Source organism: Archocentrus centrarchus, chromosome 5 (assembly GCF_007364275.1).
Source record: "Archocentrus centrarchus isolate MPI-CPG fArcCen1 chromosome 5, fArcCen1, whole genome shotgun sequence".
Taxonomy (NCBI): domain Eukaryota; kingdom Metazoa; phylum Chordata; class Actinopteri; order Cichliformes; family Cichlidae; genus Archocentrus; species Archocentrus centrarchus.
In genome coordinates this window covers 24,409,180-24,423,701 of record NC_044350.1, presented here as the reverse complement: position 1 = coordinate 24,423,701, position 14,522 = coordinate 24,409,180, and the positions used below count along the sequence as shown (strand labels likewise).

At 39.7% G+C, this 14,522-nt stretch overlaps 1 protein-coding gene across 3 annotated transcripts; it reads left to right on the top strand.

Annotated features, from left to right (window-relative positions):
• The first annotated feature begins 475 nt into the window (after positions 1 to 475).
• LOC115779828 (poly(rC)-binding protein 2) lies at positions 476 to 14,484 on the top strand. 3 transcript variants are annotated; one of them, XM_030728680.1, is made up of 13 exons: positions 476 to 634; positions 1,882 to 2,010; positions 3,144 to 3,167; positions 3,255 to 3,287; positions 3,409 to 3,525; positions 3,622 to 3,753; positions 3,870 to 3,998; positions 4,263 to 4,337; positions 5,806 to 5,847; positions 7,037 to 7,109; positions 7,683 to 7,735; positions 9,665 to 9,834; positions 13,165 to 14,484. In XM_030728680.1, exons 2-13 carry the CDS (start codon positions 1,942 to 1,944, stop codon positions 13,199 to 13,201), a joined length of 954 nt encoding a protein of 317 aa, XP_030584540.1. In that variant the 5' UTR covers positions 476 to 634; positions 1,882 to 1,941; the 3' UTR covers positions 13,202 to 14,484. The 3 variants fall into 3 exon arrangements, with proteins under 3 accessions (XP_030584540.1, XP_030584539.1, XP_030584541.1); XM_030728679.1 differs by having other exon boundaries at positions 7,010 to 7,109; XM_030728681.1 differs by lacking the exon at positions 5,806 to 5,847 and having other exon boundaries at positions 7,010 to 7,109.
• The last annotated feature ends 38 nt before the right edge of the window (positions 14,485 to 14,522 follow it).

Sequence of the window (14,522 nt, the reverse complement as noted above, 5' to 3'; positions counted from 1 at the left end):
GGTGTGACAGAGGAAGATGCTAGAGACAGTGAGATGGAGGCAGATGTTCTGCTGTGGCGACCCCTAAAGGGAGCAGCTGAAAGAAGTAGAAGCGAAAATGAGGAAACATCACGCCTCCTAGCGACTCCTTAAAGTATTTTAACCAGCTTTTAAATATTAATGTATTAGAATCTACGGCAAATCCGAAACAAATCTTAAAACGTTTTTTGGTAATTTATGTAAACAAATAAAACACATAGATCATCCGTTTATTTATTTTTTTATGAACAGGACCTCCCTTTTCCAAACTAATCTAACAATATTTGTATTGTGTAACTCTTATCGTTTTAAAAGATGTCCTTTCATATAACCTGCCATATTGTAACAAATTCACATTTTGTTGGAGCGTGCTTTAGGGGAATTTTTGGGTCAGGCTCGCGGAGAGGTGGAGGGTTTGTGATTGGTGAAAGGGGAAAGTTCAGAGGTCATAATTTTGTTGTCTTTGTGTAAAGGAGTGGAGCTCGATCTCACATCACTTCCCTCTTCCCCGAGTCCTTTCTAAACTCTCCCCCGGGTTTCTACCCTCCCGAACCTCTCCCCTTCTACCCTTACAACCCCAACCCTCCCCCCGATCACTTATCAGTGCAAGAGTCAGGTGAGTTTAATTTCGTTGTTTGCTCTTTTTACATTTGTTGTTGTGATCAGAAGTAACGGAAAGAAATCGCGCCCAGCAGTTAGCCGCAGCTCGCTCAGCATGCTAACAGGCCGCGTGATGATGAGCACGCAATCTCCGTACTGACTGATCCCAGTAACTTACCTAGCCGGGGGGTATTTTAATGTCGCTTTTACGGAACTGCTTTCTCGTCTTTATCACCTGCTCTTGATTAAAATTGGCCTCAGCTACCTCGCTGTGAAGACCATCGATAACTGGCCAGCTGTTCGTAACGTTGACGAATTAAGCTAACTAGCTAGCATTGCTAAGTAGCGCACGCATGCTCCATTCATTTTTTTAAGCTCGACCAGAATGCTAAGTGGCTAACAGGTTTACAACTAGCTTTAATAGTTAAATTGTCTTACTTTAAACTAAACAACATGGCCAAACCATGATACTAAATGTCTTCCTTTTACGTGAAAGGTATGTATGTGCGTGTTTTAGGAATTCTGGGTCCGACTGGTGACGAGAGAGTCCGCACGTTTGTTGATAAACTTGATGCATAGCTAATGATAACGGCAGCGTTAGCATACAAGCCCTATTTTTTTTTTTTTGTGTGTGTTTTTTTTTTTGTTGTTTTTTTTTTTTAGTTAACATCGAGATAATTTCAGCTCCTGTTTGGAGTCACGTAAGCCGCATTCACATAGTTCGAAGTAAAAACATCTAACTGGTGGAAGCCAGTGAAAGCCCTTGGCCATATTTGTCTGCTTCATCATAGTACGCATCAGTATTCATGAACATTAAACGTTAGCATAAGCTATTTCCCAAATTTATCACGGACTTTTAATCCTCTATATTCACTGGAAGTGGAATTATTTTTTTAATCGTATATAAACACAATATGTTTGCAAATGTATTACTCGGCCTTATACATTGAGTCAAGGGGTTTGTAAAATCTCAACATACTGTTTTGATTTTTGTATAATTAGCAAGATAATTGCTTAGTGAACTGGGCAAATTGGATCAAGCGGCCTTTGAACACGCTATGTGTGCAGCAAGAGTATAGTGAGTATAGAAGTTAGTCGATGTTTGAATGTAAAATGCAATAGAGAAATATTTGGTGTTCTTATTCACCATATCTTGGAACAGTATTATAAATGGTATTTCTCCCATTTATGTATTCAAAGTTGAGTCTTTCCACATCATCTTTCTTGTATAATGTAGTGTGTGTGTGTGTCTGTATTCCTCAGATCCATCTCTGTGACCAAAGACCTCAGTTTTGTACTGACGGCTGATTTACAGTTGCAGTCATGGACTCCGGTGTGATTGAAGGCGGGCTTAATGTCACCCTTACCATTAGACTGCTCATGCATGGCAAGGTGAGGTCACCCATCGACTGCTTGTTTCTGCGTTCACTACTATGACATTTTATTTATGGTAATCATGTCCCCTCTGGGATACACAGAGGACAGAGATATTCATGCGATGAAAAGCGACATTGCCTTAATGTTGCAATCCTGTATATCAAAGTTAAGTGATATGTTTTCACAAATGACTGCTTGAGTTTGTACATTAAAAACTGTCTGAATCTCATGTTAAAGTGTGTTTCCACGCATTTATTCATGGCATCACTGGTCAGATGTGGTAAAATTTGCAACCAGGAAGCAGAAAATTTCATTACCAATTTCGCTAATCCATCTGGCTTTCTGACAGTATGAAAGCCACACACTTGTGGCACCTCTTAGGTCCCACAGTAGCCTGTATTTGTTATGTATGGTATGTAATGTTAACAGGCAAGACAAATAGATTCTTGGCTAAAGTGGAATTCATGGTACCACGTTCATGTCCGTTTACGCTTGGTATTTGTCAGAGTGAAGGATTATGGATATGCCAATGCAGACATGCTAGCGTGCAGTCATAGAAAAACAAGCAGCACGTAGCACGGTGGTGATGATCCTGTGCGTAGGTTGAATGTGTTGTATTGTTACTTGGGTCCCTGTTGCAGGCTGAAAAAACAACAGCACAAACAAGAGTTGCTCAAAGACTGGGCGCTCCACATATTTTCAACACTGCCACCTGGTGACAGAAAACACCTACAACATGTAGACAATGGTCTGCAAAACTGTTTCTCATAATCATATCAGCCTCTTAACCTGTAGCACCTTACAACAGGTCAAAGAGCTAGAGATGGGTTAGCACCCAGCAGACACTTTGTGCTTGCTTGTCTCCTGGGTCTCATTGGTCAACAGCACCATCTTGAGTCTGTGTTGGAGACAGACTGTAAACTTACATGTGGATGCTCACAATGTCTTTAGAACATTTTCCCTGGTCCAATCAGACGAACCAGTTGTAATGAACTTTATAGCTTCCTTTTGATCAGTAGCAGATCAGGAATACCATGTCTTGAAAGCATAAATGAATGCAGCTCAGTGGTAGTAAAGATGACATGTTTAAAAAATAAAATGAAATAAAAAAATCAAACTTATGAAATGTTGTCTCCTTTCTTGTTTAGGAAGTTGGAAGCATTATAGGAAAGGTAAGCTGGTATTTTAATACATTTAATGTTCTGATTTGTCTGTTTCAAGTGATGCTAAACTTGTCTTTGGTGTGATTTATCTGATAGAAAGGTGAATCTGTGAAGAAGATGAGAGAAGAGGTGAGAACTTTTATTCCTAACTATTTGCTGCATATAGTATCAAACAATAGTATGTAATGTTAATCACTGTTAATAGATTACAAGACTCCAGATCACTCATTCTGTTCTTTACTCTTTGTAGAGTGGAGCTCGCATCAACATCTCTGAGGGTAATTGTCCTGAGAGGATCATTACACTGGCAGGTCCAACTACTGCCATATTTAAAGCTTTCTCCATGATCATTGAAAAGTTGGAAGAGGTAGGTTCCAGTTTATTCTGACTTCAAAGGCAAGCCATGGCAAAATCAGTCAGAACCTGAATTAACCCAAGTGTTTTTTTGTTTTTTTTTTGTCAGGATATAAGTAGCTCAATGACAAACAGCACAGCTACCAGCAAGCCCCCAGTCACCCTACGCATTGTGGTGCCTGCCAGCCAGTGTGGCTCACTCATTGGGAAAGGTGGCTGCAAGATCAAGGAAATTCGAGAGGTGTGCACTATAAGCACTATATTATCTTTAGCTTTAGCCAACTGTCTTCATTTCACTCTAAGCTATAAGGGAACAATTGCCTTCCCATCTCACTTCCTTCCATCTGTGCGTTCCAGTCAACCGGTGCTCAGGTACAAGTGGCTGGAGACATGCTCCCCAACTCCACAGAGCGTGCCATCACCATTGCTGGCACTCCCCAGTCAATAATTGAGTGTGTCAAGCAGATCTGTGTGGTCATGCTTGAGGTAAGTAGACACTGAAAGCAGTGAAGCAGATGAAGTGGCTGTTGTCCTGATCTTAATCATTTTAGATATATGATCTCTTGGCTTTCAGCTGTTGCTTATTAGGGTTGGATAAGAGATTGTTATGCTTTGAGTTGATGATACTGTATTTCTGAAAATAATAGGACTGCACAAATGTTTAAGCTGTATTCTAGATTATATGAACAGAATTTAAAACATGATAAAATGGGTATTGATGTATTGACACACATTTTGTCTCTTGTACAGTCTCCCCCTAAGGGGGTCACTATCCCGTACAGACCCAAGCCTTCAGGATCACCCGTCATCTTTGCAGGCGGACAGGTACATATGATACTTTAGAGAGAAACGGTATATGCCAGAGTTTTTTGTCACTGTGAGGTATTTTTGATAGATTTTTGTTACATACTTGGAAAACCTGATTTGTGATGAAAGGATAGTTAACTCAGAATAAGATGAAAGGGGAAATATAATGAAAAGCAGGTAAAAGAGTAGCACTGGAAGGTATTTAGCTTTAGAAAGGAGTGTCTGTGTAAATTTTTTTGAAGTGAGTAAAGTCATCAGGCCTGGAATAAAAGATCTAACCCACAGGCACTTTGTTTTGGGACCTTGGATTTGTATAATTCTCAAGGGGTTTTCATTATTTTGAGCATTAGGTTTCAGAAGTGATGTGGCTTATTTTGTACTAATGGTGGTCTGAACCAGAATTCTTTGGTCTAACACGACAAGCTCTTTTACTAAACACCTTGTAATTCTTTTGTTAAAACAGAATCTCTCCTTCCTTAATTCTCCTGTAATGTCTGTGGGGATTTCTTTTTTCCCAGAAATGTGGAGACTTTGGACAAGACATACATTTTAATATTATCTCATAGGGTGGAATGCTAGTAAAGTAACTCAAGGTTTAACCCTATGTTTACAGTCTTTTTAAAAAAGATGGTTCACTACTTATTGAGGATAAATGACCATGGTAACTTATGCCTAAACTCATACCTAAACCGCTGTGGTGCAGATAAAAATTATATCATTTGGTTAATGGTTGCAATTTATAGAGTGTACACAGGCAGTAATAGGGTCTGGGGTTTTTTAGAGATGATCTAACACTTCAGCTTTCCCTGACCGGCAGCAAGTAATTTCTTAGCCATGTCTTTAATCCTTAGGTCTTTCTAAATTATAAAATCCTAAAACAAACACTAAAACCTTCTAGGCTGCTTATCAACCTGTTAAGAGATTCACAAAACCTTTTTTTTTTAATATTTATTCTATAATTGTTCCCAAAACCTGCTGACACTCCATAATAGGTAACACATCTAAGCTTGCATGTCGTTAAAGGATACCTAGTTGTAAGTAGTTAGCTCTACCTGTGACTTTATGATTGGGAAGTGATACTGATAAGCTCATTAACATTCCAATCCTCTTAAGTGTGATTGCATTTGTTAAGATGCTGTTCAACCTCTAAATGGATATCTGCAAATGAATATGCATTAATTGTTTCACAGTGAGTAACGCTTGAGCAGGAACAGTCTGTGTGGACTGAAAAAGGGGGACTGCATTTACCAGAAGGTCCAAATAATTGTCCCTTTCCCACAACAGACTAGCTGACAAGTTCCCAGATTGGGTTTGGTGACACTAGATGATGAAAAGTTATGTTGGACTTGCTTCATAGTACAGGCCCCAAATGAGGCTTTGATGTGCTTTGAGAGAGATTTGTTTACCAAGAGTGTTGCTAGAGAAATGAGCTGCCCTACAAAATCAGATATGAGGCCTATGAAAGCTTTGTTTTCATTTGTTTCAGGCATATGCCGTACAAGGACAGCACGCAATTCCACAGCCAGATGTAAGTGGAGTAGACATTTTTACATAATCCCCACCCATAATTCCAAAATGTTAAGCTGCCCACCTGCCCCTGCCACTTTTTATAGCCTGTAATTGTACCTGAATCTGCCCCCCCCCCCTTTTTTTTTTTTTAAACTTTACCTTGCATTTGATGTACTATTATCAGAGATTTAAATAACCATTTATAGAGCAGCACTGCTAGTGTTTTTGTATGCGGTTCGTACATTCACTGGTAATCAGTTGTTCATTAGACAGACATTTGTTTGTTTGTCCAGACTCTCCACTGTTCCATGAATTGTAATCTGTTCCTGCTGCTCACTCTTTTCTGTTTTTTTTTCCCCCCTTTTGTGCTGTCTTGTTTCACATGCCTACTTCATTAACCTGTCCTGGATAAACATACTGTTCACTCTTTTTCCCTTTCATAATTACTTTGTATAATGACCACTTGTCACTAGATTCAATTAATCTTTCTCTCCTTTTTTTTTTTTTTTTTTTTAATGAGTTCCATCAGGAACATTGGATGTGATAGACCGTATATAATTAGTCATACCTGCCACTGACTATTGGCATCAGCAGAGGGAGGTATTCGCCAGAGACAAAATATAGACTTGTAACATTTATACAGTTTGATTATATTTGGTTATTATTTAATGATATAATGAGTTAGTCAGTGGTCACTGCAACTCTGGCACATAAGCACATAATCTCTTTAGAAGTTCCTGTACAGCTATGGTGATGATGCTGGTACAGAGTCATGCTAAGATGAGATTGTGTCAGTTGATATTTAGGTGTGTACTGTTGTTGGTTAGGAGATCACCTGCATATTGGGAACTTCCTCTTTTGTGTATTGTGACTTTGCCCTGACCCCGAAGACTGCGAGAAAGCTTTACCAAGAGATGCAGCCTGCTCTTTGGAGGAATACCCATGCGGTACCCTACATAGACAAGCCATGAAACACATGATCAGACACCGTGCGCTATGTAGTAGCTTTATGAAAGGATAAGAGGTCCTCACATCACAAAATTGAGTTATTTGTGTGAAATCTTTTTGTAATCTTCATGTAGCTGTCTGTACTGATTGTGATTCTTGTTCTGTTTTTCCCCCTCTTCCTGTGTTTTCCATTTCCTTCATTTCTCTCCCTGCCTCCTCTCTCACTCTCACAGTCTTCCTCTGCTGCTATCTCTCCACAGCTCACCAAGCTTCACCAGCTGGCTATGCAGCAGAGCCCGTTTCCCATTGCACCAAGCAACCAGGGATTCACTGGTATGCAGCAGAGCAAAGCCCATGGGCTTTGAATGCAACATTTTAACTGCTCAGGCTCAAAAATTCCCAGGTTTACAGACCAAACACAAAAATCCAGAAGGGAAATCATAAACAAAAAAAGAAGAAAAACAAACCAACCAACCACATCCACACAGCATGTACTGCTGAACTAGATGTAATGACAGCTGTTGTTGGTTGTGATGACACGCTCAGTCTGCTAAGGGCATTTCTCACATGTCTGTAGAAAAGTAGCTGAAATATGGAAACCCCTGTGTATGTGTTTGTGTTTTTTGAATACAGACAGAAATGGTAGATAACTCATTTTGTGCTGAAACAAATGACTGCGGTCTTGGGATCGGTTGAAATAAAGTCAGTGTGAGTGCATTGTGTCAATAACGTTATATTATTAGCCAATCAATCAGTTCACTGCAAATTCATATGCGGCTTAAAAAAAAATCATCCCAACTTTTCTGCTGATCTTCATACCTTATTTATCTTAAGTACTTTCTCTTCTGATACAGTAATAATTGGCTTTCATGCTTGTTTAAGGCACTTTCTCATTTTCTTTGTCAGGGATGGATGCTTCTGCTCAAACCAGTTCCCATGAGATGACCATTCCAAATGATGTAAGTCCTTCAAGAACTCAGTTTTATCTCAAACACCAGTAGTAATAACACAGGATAAACTCCATGTGATTTGTCAGTTGAAGTAGCATCGGTTGGCTCTGAAAACTGTAAAAGTCTGGTTGCAGTCATTTTCACAGTTATTTTTCAAATGTAGCAGCCAGCAGTAAATGGCCCACTTCAAGCTCATTTTTATGCGGTGGAGTTTCCTGAGTAGTTTGTGCAGGAGATCGTGCATATGATACCCACTTGTAGTGGATCAGAAATCTGCATGTCCACTTTTTGACCCATCCTGCCAATGTGTCACTACTGAATGCTGTAAATGCAAACTTTTGGATAGAAAGGATCTTAAAAATTACAGTCATATGAAAAAAACATTTTCACAGGAGACTATGCAGTTCTGTGAAAAATACCCTTACTGCTTCTATGAGAATGAATCCTTAAACACCGAGTGTATCACTGCTGAGACATCTGATCAAACATACTTTGAATTACTGTAATTATGCGACCGTTTGTCCTATTGGAAATTGTTGCCAGAAGTCCACAAACAGCGGGATATTTGAAATATGTTGTGTTGCTGAAGACAGATTCCATATTAAAAAGTTAAGAGGGTGAGTGGCAGCCAGGTGCTGATAATCAAATGTACTTGAATAATTGATCATGGGCAAGTGGAAACACCTTTTATAAAAGCAGACATTTTGGCAGTTTGCTGGTCTGTAGCATTCAGGTATATGTCAACACAATACCACAACCTTCCTAGGGCTTTATGTCCCAGCAAATTCACTCCAGAGCCAGAATGTGCAATGCTCAGAGAAACTGCAAAAAGCCCAAGAGACCCTACAGGCCCCAGTTAGCATGTTAAACATTAGAGTTTATGACAGTACAATCAGATAAAGACAAAGTATGGCTTGTTTGGGAGGGTTACCAGGAGAAAACCTCTTCTGAACAAAAAGGACAAGGAAGCATGGCTTATGTTGGCAAATTTGCATCTGAACAGATCACAAGACTTCTGGATCAATATCTGTTTGCCAGACAAGGCCAAAGTGGAATTATCTGGCCATAACACACAGTGCCATGTTTGGTGAAAACCAAACACAGCAAACTCCGCATATCAAGTGTCAAGCACGGTGGAGAGGTGATTTGGGTTTTCCTTTTTGCAGTCACTGAGTTGATCACAAACTTGTCTGTATACTAAAGGATTCTAGAGTCAAATGTGAGGCAATCTGTCCGACAGCTAACAGGACAATGCTCCCAAGCATGGCAGCAAATCTGAAACAGAAAGGCTAGAAAAAGAAAAGAATCAAGATGTTGCAATGGCCCAGTCAAAGTTCAGACCTCAACCCAAATGAAATGCTTTAGCAGGAACTTAAGATAGCTGTGCATAAGTCAGTGCCCACAAACAACTGAAGCAACATTATACAGAGTGGGCCAAAATTCCTCCACAATGATGTGAGACCGATAAAGCCATACAGAAATCAATTGTCTCAAGCTATTGCTGCTGAAGGTGATTTTAAAGCTTATTGAATTATGGGCTGTCCTTAGTGACTGAATTTATTACAGATTATAATTCCACAAAATTAGTGGGGCACAGTGCTATGTCTGTGGAGTTGTTTCTTCTCATTAATCATGCTGTTTCAGAGAGTTAGATGGCCCTGGTTTAGAAGTACATGCCCGTGTGGATACGATCTTTGTCTATTCCGGCTGTGGGGAGTTTTCTTCTCGCGCCATGTAGGCACCTGCCTGATAACAATGACGCGCACAGTATCTCATGACCTTGAACACTGCTTACAATTACTTGCTTTCTATGTTCACACACATTTTTCATACATAGAAGTAACTTCTTAGAAGACAGTCATAGAGGCTAAATCAGGTGAAACACAAATTTTCCATTAGTCATGCATCTCTTATCTCTTAACTTTTCTGCCCTTCTAGCTTATTGGGTGCATCATTGGTCGCCAGGGAGCCAAGATCAATGAGATCAGGCAAATGTCAGGTGCCCAGATCAAGATTGCAAATCCAGTGGATGGATCGACTGACCGCCAGGTTACCATCACAGGCTCGCCTGCCAGCATTAGTCTGGCAGAGTACCTCATCAATGCCAGGTGAGATAATATAGAAAAGTACTTTAACTCCAAACAGGTTGTTAATACACTCATGGGCTTTAGTGTGTCACGTTTAGATTTAGTTTCACTTTAAGTCAAATTATTTGTCTGCACTGGGAGAGTTTACTCCAAGTTGTAGTGGGTAAAAAGTAAACACATTCAAATCACTTGAGCTGGTCTGAAAGATTTTCTTTTTAAATTTAATCTTTTTTCATGTTTCATTTCACAAAGCAAAATTCAGGAAGTGAAAAGCTTTATTTACTTGATGTCACGCAGATAACTTGACTGCTCACCGCATCAGTTCTTACTGTTTGGATTTGTGTGCAGATGATTGATTGTAATGATTACTGGATTTTCTTTAACTCCTGCTAATCATCACTTTGGTGTTTGCTAGCTCTCTGTTAGTCTGCATTTGTGTTGATTTGCTTTTTCTTTTTTTTTTCCTCCCTGTCCTTTACTCCCACACTGACCCACCGCTAGAGGTGTGATTTTTGGGTTTTTTTTTCCTTGTTGATTTTTAACTGATGCTTTTTGTCTTGTGTTTTGGTCACATCCCTGAGTGATTTTCCCCCTACACCCTACCCCATCCCTCCTCCTGCCCCTATCCCCCCACCCCCACCCATTGCTCACCAGCCTGCCCTGTGACCCATCCCGACTGTGTTGTCCCTCTCTCCTTGTCTCTCTTTCTACAGTGTAGAGTCCTCTAAACCTCCTCCCTCCTCCTCCTTGAACCCTGAACAGACCAGCCTGTGCCCTCCCTCCACCTCTACTACTACTACTACCACCACTACTACTACTACCACCACCACCACCTCCTCTGCTGCTACCTCCTCCTTCTCTTCTTCCTCCTCCTCCTCTTCCTCCTGTGTGGTGCCCCCCACAGCCTCCATCCCTCTGTCCTTGTTGGCTCCAGGGCCGCCTCCTCCTCCCTCCTCTTCTTCCTCCTCCTCTACCTCCTCCACCGATTCCCTGCTCCCCAGCTCTCCTGCCTGTGTGTCAAGTCTCCTCAGTCTCAAGCCCCTCCCTCTCCTGGCCCTCCATGTTGTCAGCGGGGCCAGTAACCCTGCACACCCAATTCCCACTGAGCCCAAAATTGCCTCAGACCTGGGCTCCAAGTCTAAAAGGCGAAGGCTCTCCCCTTACTAACCGAGGAAACATAAGTCATCTACTACTGAAGTACTGACAATGATCGCTATTGTCGGTACCTGCACTTGCTTTTGTATCTGGCTGTGCCATGCCACGCTTACTACTGAACAGCCCATTGTTACAAAGCCAGAAAGATGGTTGACGCCATATTTATAAGATAGATAATCTGTAGCTTGACTTCACTTGTCTGCTAAAGAAATGACATGTTGAGTGCATTATATTTTTAAACAATTTTGAATTTAGCATGGACAGGGAATTATTTCACTGATTTATTGAAGCATTTCTCTTTGTGTAAGCTCTGCTCAGGTAGCGGCTCTCTTTAAGATGTCACATTGTATTTATGAGAATAGTTTTCTTGTAGTGAATTTTAAGTGATTATTGTTAGCTGTTGTAATGGAGTGCATCATGATGACTTTTATTATTATTATTATTATTATTATTATTATTATTATTATTTGCTTATGTAAGAAATTACTTAAATTCAAAGTGCCCTCAGGTATCAAAGCCACCAAATCATCCTTTTGTCATGTTGGTACAAATACAAAAGCACCCGTCTGCTTTAGCGTAAAGCAGCTTATTTAGCAAATCATGAAAGGAATAATTTGGTCTTTTAGGGAATATGTATTCACCTGCTTGCAAAGAGTTGGATGAGAAGATTTCTAGCACTCTCATATTATGTTGTATGAGCCCTGAGTTCCTTAGACTATCTTACCATAAAAATGGGTAGACACGGCAAGCCTGACTCTAAAGATAATGTTTGGACTTGAGCTGTTATAGTTGGTTCATTAGTTTATTTTAAGAAAGAACATTCTCTGAAAGATGATGTTAGTTTTGTACTTGTACTCAAGTTTCATAACTGTCACATTTGCAAATGACATTACGATATATTGGGAGAGTATGGAGCAGGTGTAAGAGAGCCTGGAGAAGTGGAGTTGTGCTCTGGAGAGAAGAGGAAATGCGTGCGTGTGAATGAGAGGGGGAGAGGTGTAAGGAGTAGAGGTAGTGAAGGTGGATGAGTTTAAATACTTGTGGTCAACTATCCAAACCAATGGACAGTGAACAAGAGAGGTGAAGAAGAGGGTGCAAGCAGGGTGAAGTAGGTGAAGATGAGTGTCATGGGTGATTTGTGACAGAATGATGGCAGCAAGAGTGAAAGGGGAAATTTACAAGATGGTAGTGAGACCTGCTATGATGTGTGGTTTGGAGATGGAAGCAGATGATCCACTGTGGAAACCTTGAAAGGGAGCAGCAGAAAGAAGGCTCAAACCAAACTGTAAACAGGGTAGCTTTGGGATTTTGTTAGAAAAATAAGACATTAGGCAATCTTAGATCTCACTGGCTAGTCTGCAGACTTGGTGTTCAGGGGCAGCCACAAATTGTTCAGGGCTTCCGGTCTAGCCACAATATCCAGATGGCAGATAAGATATCCGGTTCAGCACTTCCAGTTCTGTGTGCCTGTAATTGTTTACAAATGCAGATATATTAAAAAAATAAATAAATAAAAATAATTGTCACACTGTAGCCAGTGATTTGCCAATTGAGATTGCATTTGGGGAAATGCAGTCCTTTTTCTCTCCATATGCAGTGTTTACATGCGTTTACCCAAAGCCTATGCAGACTTGAATTGGCCAATAAAACTTGGATAATAAGCAGAAACTAAAAAGCATCCAGTACTAATTCTACATATTCATATGCAGTTATGTGTTTACACAGGTTTAGACATCAGGATATATCACATTGGGTTTTGGGATATTGTACTTTATATACTTCACTGTTGTCTGTTACCAAGGAAATGAAACAAATTGCTATTTGTAGCCCTTCTTTGTAGAGTCAGGCTTGCTGCTTGCTCATGCTGTGCTGAGCTTCATTTACCTACAAAGGTGGTATCAAGTGGTACCAAAAGTGAATCATCTCACCTAACTCTTGATCGATTCTTGACTGCTTAATTTCCAAACCAATAAGTTTTGATCAGCTGTTGGTTAAGAGAAAATCTCATTGGCGACAGGTGTTCAAACTGGACATCTAAATTTCTTTTTCTATAATTTTCCTGGTAAATGAATCCAGATGATTTATTATAGTAATATATAAATGTACATAATGATATTGTTGTTTATCTTGTCTGTCTGATTGCATGCCTTACTCTCTCCCTCCCTACTCTCTGGGTGTCTCTGTCTGTTTCTCCAGGCTTTCCTCTGAGGCCACAGGACTGACAGCCAACTGATAAGACACTGCATCTGCACTAAATCTCACTTTTATATCATCGGCTATGATAAAGCAGTCAATGCAACTATCCAAGTTAAGAGTTTATATATTACACAGCCTCTTCCTCATTTAAAAAAAAAAATCATGTCAACCACCACTGATTTGATTCGCCGAGTTCATTATTTATTTTCTTTGTTTTGGTTTTAGTCAGACAAAGCAAAAACAATTAGGTTTTAAATTCCCTTTTTGAGTCGAGTTGGAGGTTTTAATGATTTGTTGTTTAGGCATTTTTCTTTTCTTGATGAATTTCTCGCTCTCTTTCCATTTCTTTCGTTGCCATCACAGAGGAATAGAGTTGAAAAACTCTGAATAGACATAGATTTAGTTCTGTACAGTCAGCTTTTTTTTTTCTTTAAAAAGGAAAAGACAAAAAAGGAAAAATAAAAAAGTATCAAAAATAAGAATAGAGTGACTGTTTTATTGTGTTTATATAGCCCCCCTCCCTCTCTGAGTTCCACCTGTCAGTCTGTCCATTTAATACCTGTACTTACTTGCTTTAAATATACATAGCACCCCCCCCCCCCTTCCCCACGTTTGTCACCTTTTCAATTGAAGTGCTTGTAACATGGATTACACTTGTGCCATTGATGAGAACACGTAGCTGTACATGCACTGTCACTGATTATATTTGGTTATTTGGTAAATGTTCTAACACTCAGATGAATTTATCCAGATAATTTAAAATGTGTATGACTACGCATGTCACTTTTCTTCCCTTTACATGTCATTCCTATACTTTCCCGCTCCTGGTCCTGAGATCATGTGTTGATATTTTTGCTGGGATGGGAGGTTTTTGGGATCTGGGTTCGGATCAAGGGTTTGGAAGCAGAGGGTTGTCCTCGCTATTTTTTTTTTTTTTTTTTATTTTAATTTTTTTTTGTAAAGACTGATATATATACTAAACAAAAGTTGAAATATTTGTTTTAAATGGAAGAAATATTTTTTTTTAACTACCAAAGTAAGGGGGAGGGGGATAAACTCCTGGACTCTGATTTGTTAATTGTAATGAGGCTAAGAACTGAAATCATTGATGCTCTGGAAGTAGAGAGGGTTGTGAGTTAACACTAGTTTCCTGCTCTTTGCTCTGCTCAAGTCAAGAATTTATTTTTTATTTGCAGGAAAGGAAAAAACTTTTGTGCACGTTTCTTTTTTTTTTCTCTCTCTCTCTTTGAGACTGTAGACCTGGGTGCCACATTGTTTAAAAAAAAAATACAGAAATAAAGATGTGAAATGCTTAAACCACAAATCCTCTTGAGTTTTTTCACCATCTAAAGCACAGT

Excerpts from the sequence above, each read along its gene's own strand:
- LOC115779828 (XM_030728679.1), top strand. The coding sequence starts at position 1,942 with ATGGACTCCGGTGTGATTGAAGGCGGGCTTAATGTCACCCTTACCATT. Across the intron at positions 2,011-3,143 it reads GACTGCTCATGCATGGCAAG|GAAGTTGGAAGCATTATAGG; the intron begins GTGAGGTCACCC and ends TTTCTTGTTTAG. Across the intron at positions 4,338-5,805 it reads TCATCTTTGCAGGCGGACAG|GCATATGCCGTACAAGGACA; the intron begins GTACATATGATA and ends CATTTGTTTCAG.